Genomic DNA, 21,642 nt, shown 5'->3' with positions numbered 1-21,642 from the left:
GGAGTGCTCACTCTCTGGCTCCAGGCTCCCTCAAATGGGGTCTGGGGCCAGGATAGGGTCGGGGGAGGTTAGAAGCCGCGGGGTTGGCGCGATCCGGCCAGTGGAGGGACAGGGGCGGGGCCGGGGAGGGAAGGGGCGGGGCCGGCCGGAAAACCAACCCGGCCCTCCTGGAACGCGGTTCAGCTAGGGTGTGGGGTCCGGCCGGAGGCTTGAAGCCTGGAAGGGCGGGGCCTCGCGCTTAAGTGAAACTCTTCCTCCTGCTCCGGAGCAGGATAAGGGGTCGGAGGCTGGACGGTTGTCTAGGGGTAAGTACTGGGGCCCCTGAGGATCTAGTGGAACTCTGGTGGAGGGGCGGAGTCGGGGCTCTAGGGAAACCTGGACTGGTCCCTGGGGTCGCGGTATCCCGCTGCGTGTACCCTGAAGTGTGGTGGTGGTTTAGTCGCTAAGTCGTGACCAACTCTTGCGATCCCATGGGGGCGGATCCCATGGGGGGAGATCCTGGAGCCCCGGGTCTCAATAACCCTGTTGCCGTCACCCATCGGTAATAGTAGTCGCCTGCTTCCCACGGCCGAATCAGTCCTGGCCTCGAAGGAAGCCTCATTCACGCCTGGGCAATGGCGGGACACCGAGGCCCCTGATCCTGTAAGTGTCCCGTTGCAGCCGTGGTGCACAAAGTGAAGCCACCCTGGACCCCCACCTCCCGCCTTCCTCTTAGGACAGAGTGGGAACCGAACGAAGAGTGGAGTGCGCTTTGTACACGCTGGCCATTACTATTACTGTTATCGTTATTGTTGAGATTGTTAGCACGCTGATTGGGAGGGTCTGTGCAGAAACAGCAACAGCCTTGTCAGGCGCTGCACCTGGTTCCCTCGCGGGACCCCAGCTCACAGTTGCCTTTGGGATTCATTCAGGTCCTGGTCATTCAGGCCTAATTCATTCAGGTCAGCCAGTGCCTGGCTATATAGCTTGCTTCTGATTGCTCCTGCTCTCTGAATGCACCTCAGTGTCCCCTCTGTGGGGCAGCAAAATGACCTAGCTTCCACGAGGATGCCTGAGCGGTTAGCCTGCAAAAGCTTTTATGGTGGGGGCGCTTCTGGCCACTGAAAGACCTCAAGCAACTGACTTGTATGTCTCTGAGCCTTGGCTTCCCTGTATGTCAAGTGGGGCTCATGATGTGGAACTGTGGTGAAGGTGAAATAAGAGCAGCAGCCAAACTGTGGGGCCACAGAAAGCCAGCCATCCCCATGAATATATTAGTAACTATAATTATTACATTGCATCATTAGCCATCTTTATGGCTTCTCCACCAACTTTCCCTCTGGGCCCGATTTTTTTTTTATGGCCACTTTTCAGATGGAGAAACTGAGGACCTGTTCCCCTTCCCCCCGACCCTCTACCCCGGCCTCTCCTGCCCCTTCTCCCTGCTGCTGCTAAGTCACTTCAGTCGTGTCCGACTCTGTGCGACCCCATAGATGGCAGTCCACCAGGCTCCCCCGTCCCTGGGATTCTCCAGGCAAGAACACTGGAGTGGGTTGCCATTTCCTTCTCCAATGCATGAAAGTGAAAAGTGAAAGTGAAGTCGCTCAGTCGTGTCCGACTCCCAGCGACCCCATGGACTGGAGCCTACCAGGCTCCTCCGTCCATGGGATTTTCCAGGCAAGAGTACTGGAGTGGGGTGCCATCGCCTTCTCCACTCCCTCTCCCTACCCCTACCCTTATCCCCTATCCCTTGGGCCAGGGCCTCCTTGTCCAAATCTGGAATTCAGGACCCAGGGGAAGTTTGCTGGATTTGGAACTCGCCCTGGGGCCACATGGGCTTCCCCTGGTGGCTCAGATGGTGAAGAATCTGCCTGCCATGTAGGAGACTTTGTTTTGATCCCTGGGTCGGGAAGATCCCCTAGAGAAGGGAATGGCTACCCACTCCAGTATTCTTGCCTGGAGAATCCCATGGACAGAGGAGCCTGGTGGGCTACAGTCCATGGGTCGCAAAGAGTCTGACACTGAGCGACTAGCCACACACTTCCAACTGGGGCCGCAGCTTTCTCCCACAGCCCTGTCTGTTCCCAAGGTGGCCGCCAGCATTGGTGGTTTAATGGTGAGTATAGCTGCCTTCCCAGGTGGCCACCATGCCAGACAGGTCTGAAGAGTCCAGAGGAAGAGGTGTGGCCCCTGCGTCAGGCTACTGGGCCCCCACCTCTTAGCTGCGTGTATGAACAGCTCATGTTTGCACAGCCCAGCCCAGACACCCTCCCTTCACCTCTCCCTCAGCCCAGAGTGTGAAGATTGATCCCTAACAACAGAGTGTGAAGATTGATCCTCTGGGTGTAGGGGAGGGGCCACACACCTCTGAGGAGGGGCCTTGGAGCTTCTCTCCTCCAAGCCAGACCGTGGGGAATCCAGACAAGCCGGCTTGGCCCAGGGACCCTAGGGCTGGGCTGGGTTAGCCCAAGGGGAGGAGATAAGGTGTCACTGAGTCTTCTTTTCCTGCCAATGGCCTCTGAGGCTCAGAGTGGGACAATAGTTTGCCCTCCAGCCCCCATGACCCCAGGAGGATGCACCGTGGTCCCTCCACCTGATGGGAATCTGGTTCAGCTTGATTGACCCCCATGATAGGGAAACTCACTACCAACATCACAAACTAAAGGAGATCCCACCAGGTGGTGGTTAAAGGCAGGGAATGGGCTACCACTTAACCTCCCTTGAATGAGTTCCTTGACCTCTCTGTGTTTCAGTTCTCCTAGGAAACGAAATGACGCTAACGTAGCCCTACCCCAGCGCAGGTGCGCAATGCAGGTGGAAAGGCTGCCTGCAAGACCTGCATGTTAACTCTATCTTTGATTATGTTCTCATTCATGACATTTATTGATCGTTGCATGCGAGAAATTAACAAGGCCCGGAAAAGGGCCCTGACCTAGTTTGAGAGTCCTTCAGAAGGTTCCCAGGGGTTCAGTTTCCATATCAGCCCTGGATCATGGGAAGAGTTGAAGCCTTGATCTGCGATGCATGGCCTGCCTCCCCCAGCCTCAGTTTTCCCATTGAAGAAATGAGCCCAGAGATGCCCTTTGTGGCTTATCCGGGGGCAGGGCTGGCATTTAATTAGGGGCCTATGTCCAGCCTCAGAATCCTTCCTGGGCTCATCCCAGATACCCCGGGCAGTTTCTGCAGTAGGTGAGGGCTGGCTCATTCAATGAGTCATCCATTAGGAGCCCTGGGACCTGGAAACAGGACTCAAGGGTCTAAAGGGCATGTGTTGCCCCCTCCCACCCTTTCTTCCACACCCAGGGGTTCACCAGAGTGAATGTTGGGCGTATATTTGCATAAAACCCACTCATACACCTGGTAAGCAATGTCAGCTCATAATGAGCCATTCTTAGAAATTATCTTTACTGGGCTTTCGCTCCTTTTTATTCCTGTTTACAAAAGCAACCCATGGTTCTTGTAAAAAGGGACCAGCCTATCATTGCTGGAAGGCCAAACTGGTATGAACCAGTGAGGGGTCACCCACAGTCCAGGTGGTCAGTGTTCAAATTCCAGCAGCCTGGCCTCTGGTAAGTGGATGCCCTCTCTGTGCTCACCTGACCCCCCACCCCCAGGAACTGGGACCTCCCTGGGAGGCTCACTGAGAGCTACAGAGGCCCATCCACAGGCCAGCGATTCGCACCCTTTCCTGCAAGCACCCCCGACTCCCATCCTTGGGCTTTCCTGGAAAATTGTCTTAATCGATACTTCTGTCCCCTATTAGCCCATCACCTCCCTGACAATGGTAACGGTGATTTGTCTCCCTCGACTTGGCTGGGTGCCTAGAACCTAGAGTAGGGCCTGGTATACATACACTGGGTGTTCACCTCAGAGCTGACCAGATGTGACTAGTGTGCAAGTCATATCAATAGCTGGTGCTGCTCTAATATTGTTACTGTTGGCACTATGTTGGCACTTCATAACTGTGTGTGTGACTTGGAGGAAAAGTCACCGCTTGGTCCTCTAGCCTCTCCCAGGGCTCAGGGGGTTATATATACAAATCGGGTTCTCCTGTCACCCCAGAATGTTTCAGGTCCCCATCCCCATACAGATGCCAGCTGAGGGTTGTTGGGGAGAGGAGGAACAAGGAAAGCCCCAGTGGCTGATATTTAGCACGTGCTGAGGGTAACCATGAGTGGTCAGCTGACACCAGGCGGCTTTGGACAGGGGATGCTGAGGCCTGGAGTGGGAAGGGACAGCTGTTTGCCCCGAGTCTGCAGATGGCCAGTAGCAGCTGGGTCAGGCTTTCCTACTCCCAGGGGCCACCATGGCAGCTTCCGAAGCATCAGCTTTCTTGGTCCTCACACCTGCTGGGTGAGAGGGGAACGAGCCCTCATGTTCCTGACTTAAAAACGGAGCCCAGGGCCTGGGCTGTTTGGGAGCACCCGGGACTGGAGGGTAGGAAGTGGGGCAGGTGGCTGTGTGTCTGACAGGTCTGGAGAAGGACCCAGGATTCACCCTCTTCAAACCTCAGTGCTCTCATCTGCAAGTTGGAAGTCTCGTGTGGGAAATCACCTTGACATGACCTCCAAGTTGGCGCCAGGCACGCCTTCACCATCTGTGAACTAGTGCCGGGTGGGGCTGCGGGGCTGGCCCAGACCCCCAAGGATGCTAACCTGGATGGTGTGGCATTCTCACTTCCCCACGTGTCCCAGGGCTTCCCTGGTGGCTCAGACGGTAAAGGATCTGCCTGCAGTGTGGGATACCTGGTTTCAATCCCTGGGTTGGGAAGATCCCCCGGAGCAGGGCATGGCTACCCACTCCAGTATTCTTACCTGGAGAATCTTCATGGACAGAGGAGCCTGGCAGGCCACAGTCCATGGGGTGGCAAAGAGTCGGACACGACTGAGTGACTAAGCACGCGTGTCTCAGCCTCTCTGTCTTCCTGGCCTCCCAAGGGACAGTGACAAGAACAGGTGAGAATAGAGGTGCCTGGACCCACACATGCCCGGACCTTGCCACACCTTGGCTGCCGCTTGGGGGTGTAGACAGAGGATGGGGGCTACAGCACTGTTACCAGTGAGAGGGTAACAGGCAGGAAGGCCAGCAGTGTCCAAACGGAGGAGATAGGCTGCAAATGTCAGACGTTTTTCTCTATCTTAAGCGACAGAAGGAAACAAACTAGCGATATTTTTTCCTTCTCTGATGCGGCTGCCACTGGTAAGTCGCCTCAGTCACGTCCAACTCTGTGCGACCCCATAGACGGCAGCCCACTAGGCTCCTCTATCCCTGGGATTCTCCCGGCAAGAACACTGGAGTGGGTTGCCATTTCCTTCTCCAATGCATGAAAGTGAAAAGCGAAAGTGAAGTCACTCAGTCGTGCCCGACTCTTAGTGACCCCATGGACTGGAGCCTACCAGGCTCCTCCATCCATGGGATTTTCCAGGCAAGAGTACTGGAGTGGGGTGCCATTGCCTTCTCCATACAAATTTAAAAAGGAGGTTTCTCTTAAAATACTGTGTTGCCATAATGACACCTGGTTTCACCTGAAGTTAACAAGTTTTCAAACCTTGAGTTAACCGATGTATTTTTCTTATGAAAATGTTTGTCTTAAGCTATGTTAATGTCATTCACCCCAGACTCTGCCTTCAATTCGGTTTGCCTAATGGCTCAGAACCTACTTGACAAACCAGTGTGTTAGACTTTGTCCCCTAATCTATGTAAAGGAAACTATTTGTATGGTAATCTGCCCTTCTACAAGATTCAAGTCAATCGTTTTACGGCCCAGGATGACTCATCTGGTGCCAAGATTATTCCAAAATACATTTTATGGATGAGGGGCCTGGTGCCATTCTGAATTTTAAGACATTTCTTTCTTTAATTAACAGACTGCTAGTGACTATATAACATCCAGCTGAAGACTAGCAGGGGGATCCTCTTTCTGCCCCCTTCTGATGCCTATGTCAGAAGCTTTCTCTATCTCCTTTATACTTTAATAAAACTTTATTACACAAAAGCTCTGAGCGATCAAGCCTTGTTTCTGGCCCCGGATTAAATTCTTCTCCTCCGGAGGCCAAGAATCCAGGCATCTTTTCGTGGTTCAACAACAACCTTTCACCAGTGGGGGTTCCTAATTAATTCTGCTGAGTGATTGGCCTCTTTTGCACATCTAGTGTCTCATGAATTTTCAATAAGTTATTAACAAGAAGTACTGTGTATGTATACATGCAATGAATCAATACTGTTCAGTGAGCATGTCTCTTGGTGCCTCGGGGCTGTTTAGTGGCTGGTCCATATCATATTCATTATGATAACATGCATATTCATTAGGGCTTCCCTGGTGGCTCAGTTGGTAAAGAACCCACTGGCAATGCAAGAGACCCAGGTTTGATCCCTGGGTAGAAAAGATCCCCTGGAGAAGGAAATGGCAGCCCACTCCAATATTCTTGCCTGGAGAATCCCATGGACAGAGGGGCTTGATGGGCTGCAGTCCTTGGGGTCGCAAACAGTTGAATACAATTATGATAATATGCATATTCATTAATGCATAACAAATGCACCTTGCAACTCTTAATTGTTGCCTTATAACTATTTCATGTCTTATAAATACTGAGTGTCTCCTGTATAGTTAGTGGGTCATTCATATTTAACACTTCTTGCTCATTAAATACACCGTGAATCTATTTCAGTGCCAGGAATATTTGGCCCTTTCACATGTTAAGAAGGAGTCAGGGATATTCAGTGCTTCTTGGTCCTGCCCCCTTGGCTCCACGGTTGGGCTTGCTGATTTACCAGGACTGAATCACTGCATCCTCTAGGGTCCTGAGTAGGGAACGGTGACAGTCGTTGTCTGCCATGGGGTTAGGCTGAAACGACACGCAAGGAAATAGCCGATACGGGAATTATCATTAGTATTTTTGCCCGTACAACAAACAGCAGCAAGTGTCACCTGGGGACTGAGCTGTGAGTGCCTAGACGCTGGGCCCCATTTCTGGGATTCCATGTTGGCTGGGGAAATAAACAGGAAAGAAGCGAGTAGATTTGTCCAGTGGTGGAGCCAAGGTGGGGTGGTTTAGTTGGGAGGCCGGGGCCTCTCTAAGGAGATAATGTTGGACGGAGGCCTGAAGATCAAGGAGAACCAAGGGAAGAGCAGGAGGGAAGGGCGTCTGAAGTGGAAGGTGCAAAGGCTCTGTGGCAGGGTCAAGCCTGGGTTTTGAGTGCGTGTGTGTTTAGTCGCTCGGTTGTGTCCCACTCTTGGTGACCCCATGGACTCTGGGGCCCACCAGGCTCCTCTGTCCATGGAATTCTCTAGGCAAGAATACTGGAGTGGGTTGCCATTTCCTTCTCCAGGGGATCTTCCCGACTCAGGGATCGAACCTCGGTCTCCTGCACAGCAGGCAGATTCTTTACAGTCTGAGCCACCAGAGGTTGTGTGTAGCTGGAGTGGAGGAGAAGGGGCAGAGGTCATGGGCGGGGGGAGAAGGGGGTTGAGAGCACCCAAGAGAGGGGAGCATTATCGATTCAGTGGACGTGAATTTGAGCAAACTCCGGGAGATGGTGCAGGACAGGGAACCCTGGTGTGCTGCAGTCCGTGGGGTCACCAAGGTCTAGACACGGCTGAGCGACTGAACAGCAAGAGGCAGAGGCCATGGGTCTCAGTCAGGGGGAACAAGAGGCTTTGCCGTGTGCAGTGGAAGAAGCAGGCTCTGGGTGATGGTGAACTTGCAGTGGTGCATGGAAGGCAAACAGCCCCCGGCAGGATTGGCTGGTATTGCAGTGCGGGGTTGGGTGATGGGCCTTGAGAGTCAGCCTGGACATCACTGCTATAACTCTCTACATAGTGGCACTATGAGCTAGAGGGAGGAGGCCCTGCCAAGTGCAAGCAATAGACTGATGTGTTCATCCATCAGATACCCGGGGGGTCTTCCTGGTGTACCTGCCATCGTGTGCCAAAGGCTCTTGCCCAGACCCTGTACCTGGGTCACTTGCTGTCCCATAACATCCCCTTGTGAAAGGCTCAGAGACCTCCCACATTTTCTTCTGCCTGGTCCATTCTTCTCTTTCCCCCACATCCAGGTTTCAATTTGTTTTCTTTTTTTTGGCTACGCTGCGCTGCATACAGGATCTTAATTCCCTGACCAGGGACTGAACCCATGCCCCCTGCAGTGGAAGCACAGCCTCTGAACCACTACACCTCCGGGGAAGACTCAGGTTCTAAATTTTGATTACTCCCTTCATCCTATTTGCTGAACTCACCCACATCCCTGAACCCTGCCAGCCAGCCCCTATCCAGGTCCCCAAATTCTTGCTGCCCTGACCTCTAACTCGGGCCCTGATTGCACTTCCCCGCTCAGCAGCCACAGGGAACATCTTCAAAGCATAACTCAGTCTCTGTCCCTCCCCTACTCACACACCCTCCATGGCTCCTTACCGGCAACACAAGAGCTGTTTCCAGGCCCCATTTCCTGCTCCTCCCCCTGCCATCCTTGGCAACCCTGCCTTCATCTTCCCCCTCCTCCTCCTCCTCCCCCTCCTCGGCTTCAGCCACACCACTTCCTGCCTCTCCCTTCAAAAACCTGAAGTTGTGCCTACCTCAGGGCCTTGGCACTTGCTGCACCCTCTGCCTAGAATGTCCTCCTCCCAGGGCTCTGCCCACGTGATTTCCCTTCATCCTTAAGGGGATCCGCAGGCTGGTCAGATCCCTTCCCTGCCACGGATCCCTTTGTCTTTGACAGCATTTAACACGGTTGCAACTAAAAGAACCACCTCGTGTGTTGATATCATAAGAGAGGGGCTGACTTGGGCGTGGCTGTGTCCCCAGCATCTTGCACATAGTAGGTGCAGAGTAAATACTCTGTGGCCCACAAGTCAGTGCAACAAGTGAAACAACAGGATTACTGCCTATTCCTAGGTTCACTCACCAGTCCCCCCCACCCGCTCCCTCCTTCCCCCCAGCATGCCCCACCTGCTCACCAGGTTCTCAGTCCTACATCAGATGTTTAGCACATGGGTTCCTTGTGACAGATTCTGGAGGGACGTCCAGGTGGGAACTACAGGGTTCCCACCCATCCGGATTCTGTGTTCCAATCCTGCCTTATGCTGAGCCTCATTATCCCCATCTGTAAGTAGGGGTTCTGGGGGCATTAAAGGATCCAGGACCATAAGCCAAGGTTACTGAGGTTGTCCCCACATAGTCAGTGTATGCCAAGCCCTCTGCTACTTAATAAAGAAAGTGACCCATTGTGTGTTTATAGGGCAAGGCATGTTCTCAGTACTTCCCTCTGCTAGCAAGGAAATAGATGCCCCAGAGGAAGTGCCTAACCAAGTTCAACTCTGAGCAAAGAGGGACCCTTCAACAAGGAATCGGGCCTCTCTGCTCACATACATTTCATGGCTCTCTATTACCCCCAGGAAAGAACCCCAGTACTCAGTTTGGCATTCAAGGTCTTTATGGGGTCTGGCCCCACCTCTTAGCCTCAGAAATCAACCCCTCTCCAAATTCTGCTTTTCAACCAAATAAACCACATGATTCCTTGAATAGTCTGTTTTCTTTCTCTAACTTGCTTTTGCATTCACCCTCCTATCTGAACGCCCTCGGTGAACTCATATGCGTCCTTCAAAACCTCAGCCTCAATACCCCAATCCATTCTTCTGGCCCAGACCTGAAACCACAGGTGTCTGGATTTGTCTCCCCAAGTCTGAGAGCTTCTGGAGGGCCAGGCCCAGGGCTGAGGCTTCTCAGTTCCTCCAGAATCTGTTTGTTGAATGAATGAATGTTTCATATGTGTGCTTTGGGGTAAGAGACTACAACACCCTTCTTAGGACTGAAGAACTTGGAGACAAAGTGGGTTTCTGCGGCAATGCAAGTCACCTGCTGGGCCACCTTAGGATGACTCTCTGAGCTTCACTTCCCCAGCTATGGAGTGAGGGTGGGGATTCTCCCAGAGTTATTCAGACCCCCAGACTTCAAAGTGAGCAGCTATTTCGGTTTCTACAAGTCCGGTCCTTCCCAGTCTGGAGAGGGTAGACAGCAGAATTTTGGGGTGGGGTGGAGGGTCAGAGAATTGAAAGCAGGCCTGAGAGGAACTTCTCACCAAGAAGGACTTCTCACCCAGCCCCCCAACAAAGGTCCCAGAATTGCTGCATAGCTGCTTGGAGGAAGTAATGCCAAGGGATTCCCCAACTGGGCCCCTAAGACCCAGTCTTTCCCACAGTAGGTGTGAGGTCATTACCTCTTTAAGAAAGTAAAGCCTATAAGGGGAGATTGGGGACCACGTGGGGTACCATCCACTGAGATACCCAGCAAGGTATTCTGGATCAGTGAATCCCCAGTACTCTCAGCCTGACTGAAAGGGAGCCCCAGGGGTTCTTTTTTATGCCAATCTGGATGTGGGATGTTGTGAGTTCGGAAATATTTCCTGCTTGAAGTTTCAAGGGGCCATGAGTCAGCACTGAGGGTGACCTTGGTGGATGAAAAAGGGAAGGAGAACTGGGGTGCATTAATAGAGGTCTAGTGTAGGGAGAAGGGGAAATGAACTTCCATCCCCTCCCCTGCTCCCAACCTGAACTCTCAGATCCCAGTCAGGAGACTCACAGAGACTGGGAGATGGAGTCTCTGTAAGCTCCCTCCATTTTAAGAAGAGATCTGGCAAGAAAAAGTTGGGAATGCAGGTAGCCAACAAAGAGTGAATGTTTCATATGCAAAGAGTTCTTACAAGTAAAGAGGAAAGAAAGTGCAAGGAAAAGAACAAGCATTAATGGAATTAATTAGAACCAAATGACCACCCTCAAGAGGTTCTCTTTTGCCCGGACACTGATCCCTGTAATATGAGCCACTTAGTCATTTTATCCCTTCTCATTCCTTCCCCCTTCCCAATGCCCAGGTTTGGCTGAATTGTTTTTCTTGTTTAGTGGCTAAGTTGTGTCTGACTCTTTTCTGACCCCATAGACAGTAGCCTGTCAGGCTCCTCTGTCCGTGCAATTTCCCAGGCAAGAATACTGGAGTGGGTTGCCATTTTCTTCTCCAGGGGATCTTCCTGACCCAAGGATTGAACCCCTTTCTCCTGCATTGGCAGGTGGATTCTTTATCACTGAGCCACCAGGGAAGCCTGCTGAGTTGTAGGTATTCCTATTTCACTGAATTATTTTTCTTTGCTATGGGAACTAAACACATTCCCAGCTAAGGGATCTTTGGCCATTTAGGTTTGATTTTCTATTTAAATAGAAATAAACACTAATAAATCTCAAATACTCCATCCAGGGAATTTATCTAAACCTATATCAAGGTTCTGTGTCCAGCCCTCATTCCCCTCTTTGAATCCATCCTCCTTTTCAATTCTCTATTCCGTTTCTTATTTATTTAAATAAGACCAGGATTTCTCAATCCTGACAACATTGACGTTTGGAACTGGATCATTCTCTGTTGTGGGGGCTGTCCTGTGACCTGTAGGATGTTCATTTAAGCAGCATCTCTGGCGTCCGCCCACTCCATGCCATTAGCAGCCCCATATCTCTACCCTCCCCCAATCATGACAACCAGAAATGTCCCCAGACGTTGCCCAGTAAATATCCCCTGGGAGCAGAATAATCCCTGGTTGAAACTGATTTAGACTGTAAATGAATTCACCCTCTGAATGAAGGTGTCTGAGTTAGAAGTTGGGGTCCCATGTGTCTTCCAGCATCTGTGCGTCTCTGGCCACCAGTGTCACCAAAGAACATTGTGACATCTGTCGTCTGATTTTTGGTGACTTGGGCTTTCTATTGCAGCTCCTGAGTTTTTTGCCCCCATCCTTGGAGCTCAGGAATCTGCCAGGTTTGCCTGAAACACTCCTTTCTTGTGGTCCACTCTGAACTCAGGCTCCTCTTCAGCTCAGGAAAATGTCCTTCTTGGATTTGTTCATTCTTGCATCACATTTGTCATTTCCAAGATTGTGATATGTCCTTTTAGGACTCACAGACCTGCCCTCCAGATGATGAAACCACCCCTTCTCAGGCCGGCAGCCAAGCCGGGGACACACAGCAATAAGACAGGCTCTGTGCCACGAGCAGACAGGGTCCCTAGCTACTCAGACTCCACTGACTCATCCGCACCTCCGGGCCTTTGCACTTGCTGTTCCTTCCCTGGTATCCTCCTGCCCTCCTCCCACATCCACCGACCTCAGCCATGCTGGCTCCTCTGTGCCATTCACATCCCACTTAAATGTCATCTCAAAATCCACACTCCACACACACCAGACCCCATTTCCTCCCAAGTCATTTCACTGACGTTTTTATTTAGTGTTTATTCCCCCCTGGAGAGTGTGGGTCCCAGAGTGGCAGAAATGTTGAGGTAACCCATGCCTGTTCATCACTGGGTCCTCAGCTCCCAGGAGGTGCCTGGCACATAGGACAAGCACTAAATATTGGCTTGAATGAATGTATAAAGTCATTCCGAGAGTCTATATATACGTTGGTATGTTTGGCCACACTGTGGGGTTTCCAGGATCTTAGTTCTCCAGCTGGGATTGTGCACTTTGCAGTGGGAGCGAGTAGTCCCGACCAGTGGACCACCAGGGAAGTCCCAAGAGTCAATATTTTTTCAGAATCTTTGGCATTTGAGCATTCATTCATTCGTTCAATACTCATTTACCGAACACCCACTATGCACGAAGCACAGTTCTGGGGGCTGGGGATAGAATGGTGAACAAGACATTTCATGGAGCTCGTGTTCTGGTGGAGAAGATGGATGAAAAGCAGTACCTTTTTAAAGTTTTATCATGTATTTTAGGAGATGAAAGGGGCTTCCCTGGTAGCTCTCCTGGTAAAGGATCGGCCTGCAATGCAGGAGACCCTGGTTCGATTCCTGAGTCAGGAAGAACTGCTGGAGAAAGGGTAGGTTGCCCACTCCAGTATTCTTGGGCTTCCCTGGTTGCTCAGGTGGTAAAGAATCTGCCTGCAATACCAGAGACCTGGATTTGATCCCTGGGTTGGGAAGATCCCCTAGACAAGGGAATGGCTACCCACTCCAGTATTCTGGCCTGGAGAATTCCACGGACTACATAGTCCATGGGGTCGCAAAGAGTGGGACACGACTGAGCAACTTTCACTTCACTTCAGAAGATGAAAAGCGCTGTGGAAGACAGAAAAAGTGGGCTGAGGTGGAGGATCCGGGGCTGCCAGTGAGACGATGTGTCCTGAGGAGGTGTTCCTGAGACGGGGACATTTGAGCAAAGACAGGAAGGGGGTGAGACAGGGAATGTGTGGAAATCTGGGGAATCGGGCAGAGGAGACAGCCTGCGCAGAGGTCCTAAGGCAGGACCATTTTTGAGGTCCTCAGCATGTTTGAGGTTAAAATCCCAATCACATTCTTACATAGGGTTAATTCCCATTTAACGCTGAAGCTCAGAGAGGTCAAGCTTCTTTCCCAAAGTCACACAGTAGAACTTGTAGAGTGGAGTCTGAGCCCTTTCTTGGGGACATACCTGGCCAGACAGTCCTTGGCTAGGCAGTGTGCAGAGATAATGATGGGCACATTGGGGAAACGACTTCATGGATCAGGGAAGGAAGCCCTGTCCCCAGCACCAGCACGCTTTTGTGGCTCTAGATAAGATGGGAAACTCTTGCTCTTAGGGAAGAGCTGGTTGAAGTTGCTTAGAGCTGGAGGGGCCTAGGAGGATCTGCTGACTGCCCTACGGTGTTTCAGGTGCCAAAGGGGAGAACGAGGGGACCCCAGACCAGCACGGACTTCCTGAAGCAATCTGAGGTAAATGCTGAGGTTCACATAGTCATTCAACAAACACTGGTCGAATGCCCACTAGGTGCCAGGTGCCAGGAGCTCTCCTCACACCCGCACAACCCAGTGACTTGGGGGTTGCTCACGTGTCTCCTTTATAGCTGAGGATACTAAGGCCCCAGGTATGAAGGGCACACAGCCAGGGAGTGACGGAATTGGGATTGAAACCCAGGAATGTGGCTCCAGGGGGCACCTTTTTGAGATAAGCCAGTAAGCGTTTAATGGATCGGTAGGTCCTGCCTTGGGTCTAATTTAGCATTTTCATGCTGTTCATCTTCACATTTAGGGCCGGAACACAGCACAGATACCACCTTTTCAGACAAAAGGACATCAAGGGAGTCCAGGGAAGCCTGGGAAAGGATCTGAACAGGAGACCAAGGGCTCTGCATAGATATGGGAAAGGAACTCTTCTAGGAGGAGGGGTTTTGATGGATGAACAAGAGTTTGCCAGAAAGAAACTAAGTGAACTTACTTTTATTCATAAATTATTCATTCAGACACTCCTTGCTTCCCCTGTGTGTCTGCCTCATGCTGGGCAATGCCAGGACCCTCAAGGAGCCCTCAGGCTTAAGAAATCAAAGTCAGATACAGACACCCTCATGGAACCATGACTGAGCCAGAGAGGGCCATGGGACTAGAGGTGGTGAATAGGGAACCAGGACTCTTCCTGAGGGGTCAAAGAGGGCTTCCAGGAGAATGGATCATTTGAGCCCAGAGAATGGATCATTTGAGATGGGCTTTAGAAGAGAAACAGGAGTTTGCCAAAGAAGATAGCATTGTTTGAGACATGCTGAGCCTGAGAGGTCTGTGAAGAGCCAGGGCCCATGTTCATTCAGCTCAGTGTGTGTTAGTCCCTCAGTCACGTCTAACTCTTTGTGACCCCATGAACTAGAGCCCACCAGGCTCCGCTGATTATGAGATTCTCCAGGCAAGAATGCTGGCGTGGATTGCCATTCCCTTCTCCAGGAGATCTCCCTGACCCAGGGGTTGAACCTGAGTTTCCTGCTTTGGAAGAAATTCCTTATCAACTGAGCCATCAGGAAAGTCCATGCTCAGCTCACAGGACCATTAAAAATAGTCATGGGACTTCCCTGGTGGGCCAGGAGTTAAGACTCTGTGCTTCCACCACAGTGGGGAGCAGGTTCAACCCCTGGTGGGGGAACTAAGATCCCACATACAGTGCCCTGCTACCAGAATGTAGAATGAGTGATGGTTATATCAGAAGCTCAGAGCTTCCTGGAGGGGCAAGTGAAAAGGGAAGCAGAAAGGATCCCAGCAGCTCTCAGCTACTAAAAGGGGAGTTCTCTGTCTCTTTCTCTGGGAGGCTCCTGAGCCATCTCTGAGGCTGGAACATAAAGAGGGCCAGGTTGGATGTCGAGGATTCTGGGCACACTGAATCTAGGAGGCTCACGTTGGCATCTCCGTGCCTGTTTTCTCTGTAAATATTGATCCCCAGTAGGCCCTGGGCAACAGTCAGAGCCAAATGGGGTACTGGAGGGGGTGGGGGGCAGGGGAATCTCGGGGTAGGTTTCAGCATTTTACCGACTTGAGCAACTGTAAGGCTGCAACCAGGCGCTGGCGTCCACAGGTAGCTCGGGAAAAGCGCTTGGCCCCTCTGGCAACTGTTCAGCGACTGTTATTGTCTGCAGGAGCTCCCCAGGGGTCTCCTCGGACCACTCCGGAACTCCGGTGGACCACAATGAGGTGTTCCCGTCCCCTGCGGAAAGAGGCGGGCCTGGCTCTGCTTCTAGCCACCTTCACCCTCCTTCTCTTAAGTCTGCACTGGTCACCACCCACCTGCCCCCACCTGAAGGAGCCGCCGCGCGCCCCCAAGGCTCCTGACTGGCCCTCACCGCACTTCCGCGCCCCGCCCGCCCCTTGCCAGCCCAACACCTCCTTGATGTCCCTGCCGGACTTCGCAGGGCAGCCGCCGCACATCCGCGACTTCCTGCTGTACAAACACTGCCGCGACTTCGCGTTGCTCCAGGAAGTGCCACCCGACAAGTGTGCGGACCCTGTCTTCCTGCTGTTAGTGATCAAGTCCTCGCCCAGCAATTACGAGCGCCGGGAGCTGGTCCGGCGCACGTGGGGCCGTGAGCGCCAGATTCTCGGTGTCCAGCTGCGCCGCCTCTTCCTGGTGGGCACCGACTCCAACCCGCTGGAGGCGCGAAAGGTCAACCGGCTGCTGGCCATGGAGGCGCGGACACACGAGGACATTCTGCAGTGGGATTTCTATGACACATTCTTCAACCTCACGCTCAAGCAGGTTGCCTGGGGGTGGTGGTGGGGGGAGGGGCGGGGGGGGCGGGGTGTCACCTACTTGGGGCCACCTGTCCTTCCTGCCCGAAGTTGCTACCATCTCCTCTGAGGGGTACTAGAGACCAGAATCCCCCTCACCCCCAGCCCCTCTACTGTCCTTATAGTGATCTGAAGTCTTCTTTATCCAGGAAAGGCAGGGAGAAAGGACAGTGTGGTATGAGCTTGCAAGCCTGGCTTTCCAAGCCTTGATGACCTGGGTTCAAACGTCTTATTTGCTGTTTGCCCTAGATGATCATTCACTTCTCTGTGCCTCAGTTTCCTCATCAAGGAAATGGGATATTAATTGGACTCATTCACCTCTGAGGGCTACAGTGAGGATTATATGAGGTTTTATTTATTTATTTATTTGGTGGTACAGCATGCAGGATCTTGATTTCCTCCATCTGGGCTCAAACCTGCGCCTCCTGCAGTGGAAGCTCAGAGTCTTAACCACTGGACCGCCAGGGAAGTCCCTGAGATGATATTATATTTATAAAGTTCCTAGGCCAGTGCCAGGTAGGGTTTCCCAGGGGGAGCTAGTGGTAAAGAACTCACCTGCCAATGCAGGAAATGCAAGAGACCTGGCTTTGATCCCTGGCTCAGGAAGATCCCTTGGAGGAGGGCATGGCAACCCACTCCAGCATTCTTTCCAGAGAAATCCCATGGACTGAGGAGCCTGGTGGGCTGTAGTCCATGGGGTCGCAAAGAGTCGGACATGACTGAGCGACGTCCCACAGTGGGGAACACCAGACAGAGCACACTTTGTTTCTTTGTTCTGGTCTGAATCCCTCTGAGGCTCAGGTCTGTGCAGTAGATATTCAACAAAGACCTTTCTGATGAAGAGAAACCATGAGAAGTCGAGGTCATCTTGCTCATGCTCAGAGGAGGAATTGAAGGCTCCAAGGACCCAACCAGCTTGGGGGGGTAGGAGGGATGGAGCAAGCTGAGTAGAGATCCAGGTTGAAAGAGACCCAGTGCAGATTCCTGCTCATAGTAAGTACAGAAAGGTCTGGGTTCAAGACCTTGAACAATAGACCATCTCTGTTGTGTGACCTTACTCAAGGCGCTTTCTCTGGAGAGCCTCTATTTTCTCATCTGTAAATGGGGTTGAAGACCACACCTGCTTCCTAAAATTGTATTAAGGATTCAAGGTAGGGCAGACACTGAGCAAGTACTGGCATGCAGCAATAGTTGTTACGAAGGTTACTAAAGCCAAGGTGGGCAGAGGACCCAGAACCTCTTAATGCAAAACATAACAGCCTGTGATAAACGTCAACTTGACAAACATGAATCCAGAGTCTACGAAGTGTTGACCCCCTCCTGGGTGCTGATGGCATATAGGAGAGACACAGCTCCCACCCAGCGGCAGTCCAGAGTCTGGTGGGGGAAGTACTGAAGCGTTAGTTGCTCAGTCATGTCTGACTCTTTGCAACTCCGTGGACTGAAGCCTGACAGGCTCCTCTGTCCATGGGATTCTCCAGGCAAGGATACTGAGGTAGGTAGTCATTAACTTTTGCAGGGGATCTTCCAGACCCAGGGATTGAACCTGGGTCTTCTGCATTGCAGGCAGATTCTTTACCATCTGAACCATGGTAGGGGAAGTAGATGTTATATAAGAATCATACAAGTAATTCTGTGATGGCAGTGCTTGGCAAGGCAGAGTGAGAAAGAATAGCAATAAATGTAAATAAGACAATTTTCAAGCACTTCTTGGTACATTCAGTTCAGTTCAGTTCAGTCGCTCAGTCGTGTCCGACTCTTTGCAAACCCATGAATCACAGCACGCCAGGCCTCCCTGTCCATCAGCAACCCCCGGAGTTCACCCAGACTCACGTCCATCGAATCAGTGATGCCATCTAGCCATCTCATCCTCTGTCGTCCCCTTCTCCTCCTGCCCCTAATCCTTCCCAGCATCAGAGTCTTTTCCAATGAGTCAACTCTTCGCATGAGGTGGCCAAACTACTGGAGTTTCAGCTTTAGCATCGTTCCTTCCAAAGAACACCCAGGGCTGATCTCCTTCAGAATGGACTGGTTGGATCTCCATGCAGTCTAAGGGACTCTCAAGAGTCTTCTCCAACACCACACTTCAAAAGCATCAATTCTTCGGCGCTCAGCCTTCTTCACAGTCCACCTCTCACATCCATACATGACCACAGGAAAAACCATAGCCTTGACTAGACGAACCTTTGTTAGCAAAGTAATATCTCTGCTTTTTAATATGCTATCTAGGTTGGTCATTACTTTTCTTCCAAGGAGTGAGTGTCTTTTAATTTCATGGCTGCAGTCACCATCTGCAGTGATTTTGGAGCCCCCAAAAATAAAGTCTGACACTGTTTCCGCTGTTTCCCCATCTATTTCCCATGAAGTGATGGGACATTACAAAGCATCATCTCTGAAGATCCCCAACACTCCAGGAGGTAGGTCTTATGACAAGTCCTGTCTGGGAAGTTGAAAACTGAGGCACCGAGAGGGGGCTGTTGGTTGCAAAGATCATCCCACAGAGTGAATTACTGAACCCAGGTTAGCCTGACTGGGGGCTACTGGGGTGGCCGATAGGGACCCAAAGCCGATAGCCCAGGCATCAAGCCCTCATGCCCTGTCTACCACCCCACCCCCACCCCACCCCCGATCCTTGCAGGTGCTCTTCCTACAGTGGCAGAAGACACGGTGCACCAATGCCAGCTTTTTGCTCAACGGGGATGATGACGTCTTTGCCCACACAGACAACATGGTCGCCTACCTACAGAGCCACAACCCTGACCACCACCTCTTTGTGGGCCACCTGATCCACGATGTGGGCCCCATCCGGATTCCATGGAGCAAGTACTACGTGCCAAAGGTGATCATGGAGGAGGAACACTACCCGCCCTACTGCGGGGGTGGTGGCTTCCTACTGTCCCGCTTCACGGCCACCGCCCTGCGCCACGCCTCCCGCACCCTGGACCTCTTCCCCATCGATGATGTCTTCCTGGGCATGTGCCTGAAGCAGGAGGGCCTGGAGCCTGCCTCACACAGTGGTATTCGCACAGCTGGTGTTCAGTCCCCTTCCAGCCGCCTGTCCTCCTTTGACCCCTGCTTCTACCGAGAGCTGTTGCTGGTGCACCGCTTCTTACCCTATGAGATGCTGCTCATGTGGGATGCACTGAGCCAGCCCAATGTCACCTGTGGCAGGCAGGGACAGGTCTACTGAGGTGGTGTCGATGCCCCCAGCCTTGAGGCTACTATCTCCATCCCTATGGAAAAGGCAGCATCTTCCATCCAGGAAGCTGAGACCTTTGTCCTCCTAAGTAGGCGGAGCTAGGAGGGTACTAGGGAGGGCTTGATGAGTGAATCATCTGGCCAGTGAACTCCTACACATCCTTCAAAACCTACCTGGTACTACCTAGACCATGTTCCATCTTCCTCCCTAGATTCTCAGCTGGAGGGACCGTCTCTTTCCATGGCTGTTAAGGGCAGAAGCACTTCTGCTCAGGTCCCAGCTACTGCTGCTACATCCATTCCTTTTCAGTGTCCCACCTCCTAGCCCTAACTTTCATCACGGGCTGAACCCTAAGCAGTGGCCAGCCGCTTCTCGGTCATGAACCTGCTGTGGTAGGTGAGTTCTGGCCATGGTTCAAGGCCAATTGAGAACTTCTGGGTCCACACATAGCTGAAGGGAGAGGGATTTTTCAGCTAGAGAGAGGGTTACTGTTCTCCATGCCTCTCCAGATCTTGGACCCCTCAGATGGTGGGAGGGGCCAGAAAGGCTGTGAACGTGACTGCCTCCTCCCCGTTTATGGCGTCAATCGCTCTAATAGTGGGAATATTGAGCAGCGGAGGGAGGCAGCTATCTGTCTCAGGCTATGGGAGCTCAGAGTTTCTGGTGTCCCTGGCAGGGCCCAGCACCCACATCTGTGCTCCCCAAGATTTCAGGGAAGAGTAATGAAGCCAGAGGGGTTCTCACTGGGTCCAAGTCCTGCATACACACTCTTTTGTGCCCAGAGAAGGGGGATATCCAGGTATTTGGGACGCCTAAGTTCCCAGTCTGGCCCCCACCCCAGTGTGTCTCTCCCACTGAGGAGATCCAAGTGAACTGGTGACCCCCCACCCTGCTACCCTCAAACAGGTGTCTGAAATGGGCTTCACAGGAATTGGGACGGTGGCAAGGGGGGTCTCACTGCAGAGAGCAGACCTCAGGGAATAAAATGTTTCACAAAAGAATTTGAGGTCTTTTGTTTTCACAGTGATTTACAAGTTTTAAATCAGATCAGTCTACATTCATCCTTAAAATCTTATTTCCAGAAGAAAATATACCCCAGTAAAAATAGGGCATGGATGAAGAAGTTATAGACCTTCTGTCAGGCAGATCTCACGTTATCCCCCCACCTGCTCACACACCCTCCATGGCTCCCTATTGCCTTCAGCTCGTATTGTTGCAGGAAGAGGGACACCTTCCAGGGTCTGAGAGTGAGCTCTTGTCTAACATTTGGAAAGGAACTGTCCGAGGAGACACGTGTGCTGACAAAGCAAGAGACTTTGTTGGGAAATGGCACCTGGGTGGAGAGCAGCAGGGTAAGGGAATGCTGGAGAACTGCTGTGCCACGTGGCTCACAGTCTCAGGTTTTATGGTGATGGGGTTAGTTCCCCATGAGTTGAGGTTGCCTTTGACTAATCATTCTGACTCAGAATCCTTCCTGGTGGTGCCCGCATTGCTCAGCCAGGATGGATGCCAGCGAGGATTCTGGGAGGTGGTTGGACACGTGATGTCTTCTTTTGACCTTTTCCAAATTCTTCTGGTTGATGGTGGCTTATTAGTTCTGCATTCCTTACAAGGACCTTACAAGGACCTCCTGTCATAAAATAACTCACGCAAATGGCTGCTATGGTGCCTGGCCAGGGTGGGCAGTTTCAGTCAGCATGCTTTCTCCTAACAATATTACCTCCCCAGACTGATTCTCACTGCCAGTTTAGTGGCAGACTCAGGAAAGAGGGACACAATGTAGAGAGTGCTCCTCTCTCTACATGGGACACTGGACCCACCCGCTGCTGGCCAGGCTCCTTGTGAATGCTCCCACCCGCCCTCCCTCTCTTCACTGGGTTCACCTCCTCCCACTGGGACTACAGTTCTGTCCCCTTCCTCTGTCCCCTTCCTTGTGTCTCTGCTTTTTTTTTTTTTTTTTTTCAATTTCATTTTATTTATTTTTGGCTGCACTGGGTCTTTGTTACTGCACAAGGGCTTTCTCTAGTGGTGGCGAGCAGGGGCTCCTCTTCATTGTGGAGCACAGGCTTTAGGCGCACGGGCTTCACTATTGTCCTGCATGGGCTCAGTAGTGACGGCATGCATGCTCAACAGTTGGCGCACACAGGCTCAGTTGCTCCATGGCACGTGAGATCTTCCTGGACCAGGGATCAAACCCATGTCCACTGCATTGGCAGGCAGGTTCATAACCACTGGATCACCCGGGAAGTTCCCCTTCTGTCATACTGTATGCTACACACCTTGCCCTGTACTCCTCCTCCAGCCCCTGGGAAAGGTCAGTGGGCACTGAGCCACCTTATAGTGAGAAAACAAGCCTGTGAACAGTGAAACAGGAAGTTACCAGAAGTGGTAAGAACTTTGAAGAGAATTAAAGTGA

The 21,642-nt window shown here is 52.0% G+C and overlaps 1 protein-coding gene across 4 annotated transcripts; it reads left to right on the top strand.

The window, feature by feature from the left end:
• Positions 1-240: 240 nt before the first annotated feature.
• On the top strand, positions 241-20,227 carry B3GNT3 (UDP-GlcNAc:betaGal beta-1,3-N-acetylglucosaminyltransferase 3). 4 transcript variants are annotated; one of them, XM_059888476.1, is made up of 5 exons: positions 241-305; positions 12,725-12,828; positions 13,640-13,699; positions 15,379-15,995; positions 18,666-20,227. In XM_059888476.1, the coding sequence occupies exons 4-5, from the start codon at positions 15,429-15,431 to the stop codon at positions 19,215-19,217; spliced, it is 1,119 nt and encodes a 372-aa protein (XP_059744459.1). In that variant the 5' UTR covers positions 241-305; positions 12,725-12,828; positions 13,640-13,699; positions 15,379-15,428; the 3' UTR covers positions 19,218-20,227. The 4 variants fall into 4 exon arrangements, with proteins under 4 accessions (XP_059744459.1, XP_059744460.1, XP_005208587.1 ...); XM_059888477.1 differs by lacking the exon at positions 12,725-12,828 and adding an exon at positions 8,081-8,169; XM_005208530.5 differs by lacking the exon at positions 12,725-12,828.
• The last annotated feature ends 1,415 nt before the right edge of the window (positions 20,228-21,642 follow it).

The sequence above is a fragment of the Bos taurus genome, chromosome 7 (assembly GCF_002263795.3).
Source record: "Bos taurus isolate L1 Dominette 01449 registration number 42190680 breed Hereford chromosome 7, ARS-UCD2.0, whole genome shotgun sequence".
Classification (NCBI taxonomy): domain Eukaryota; kingdom Metazoa; phylum Chordata; class Mammalia; order Artiodactyla; family Bovidae; genus Bos; species Bos taurus.
This window is presented reverse-complemented; position numbering and strand designations above follow the sequence as displayed.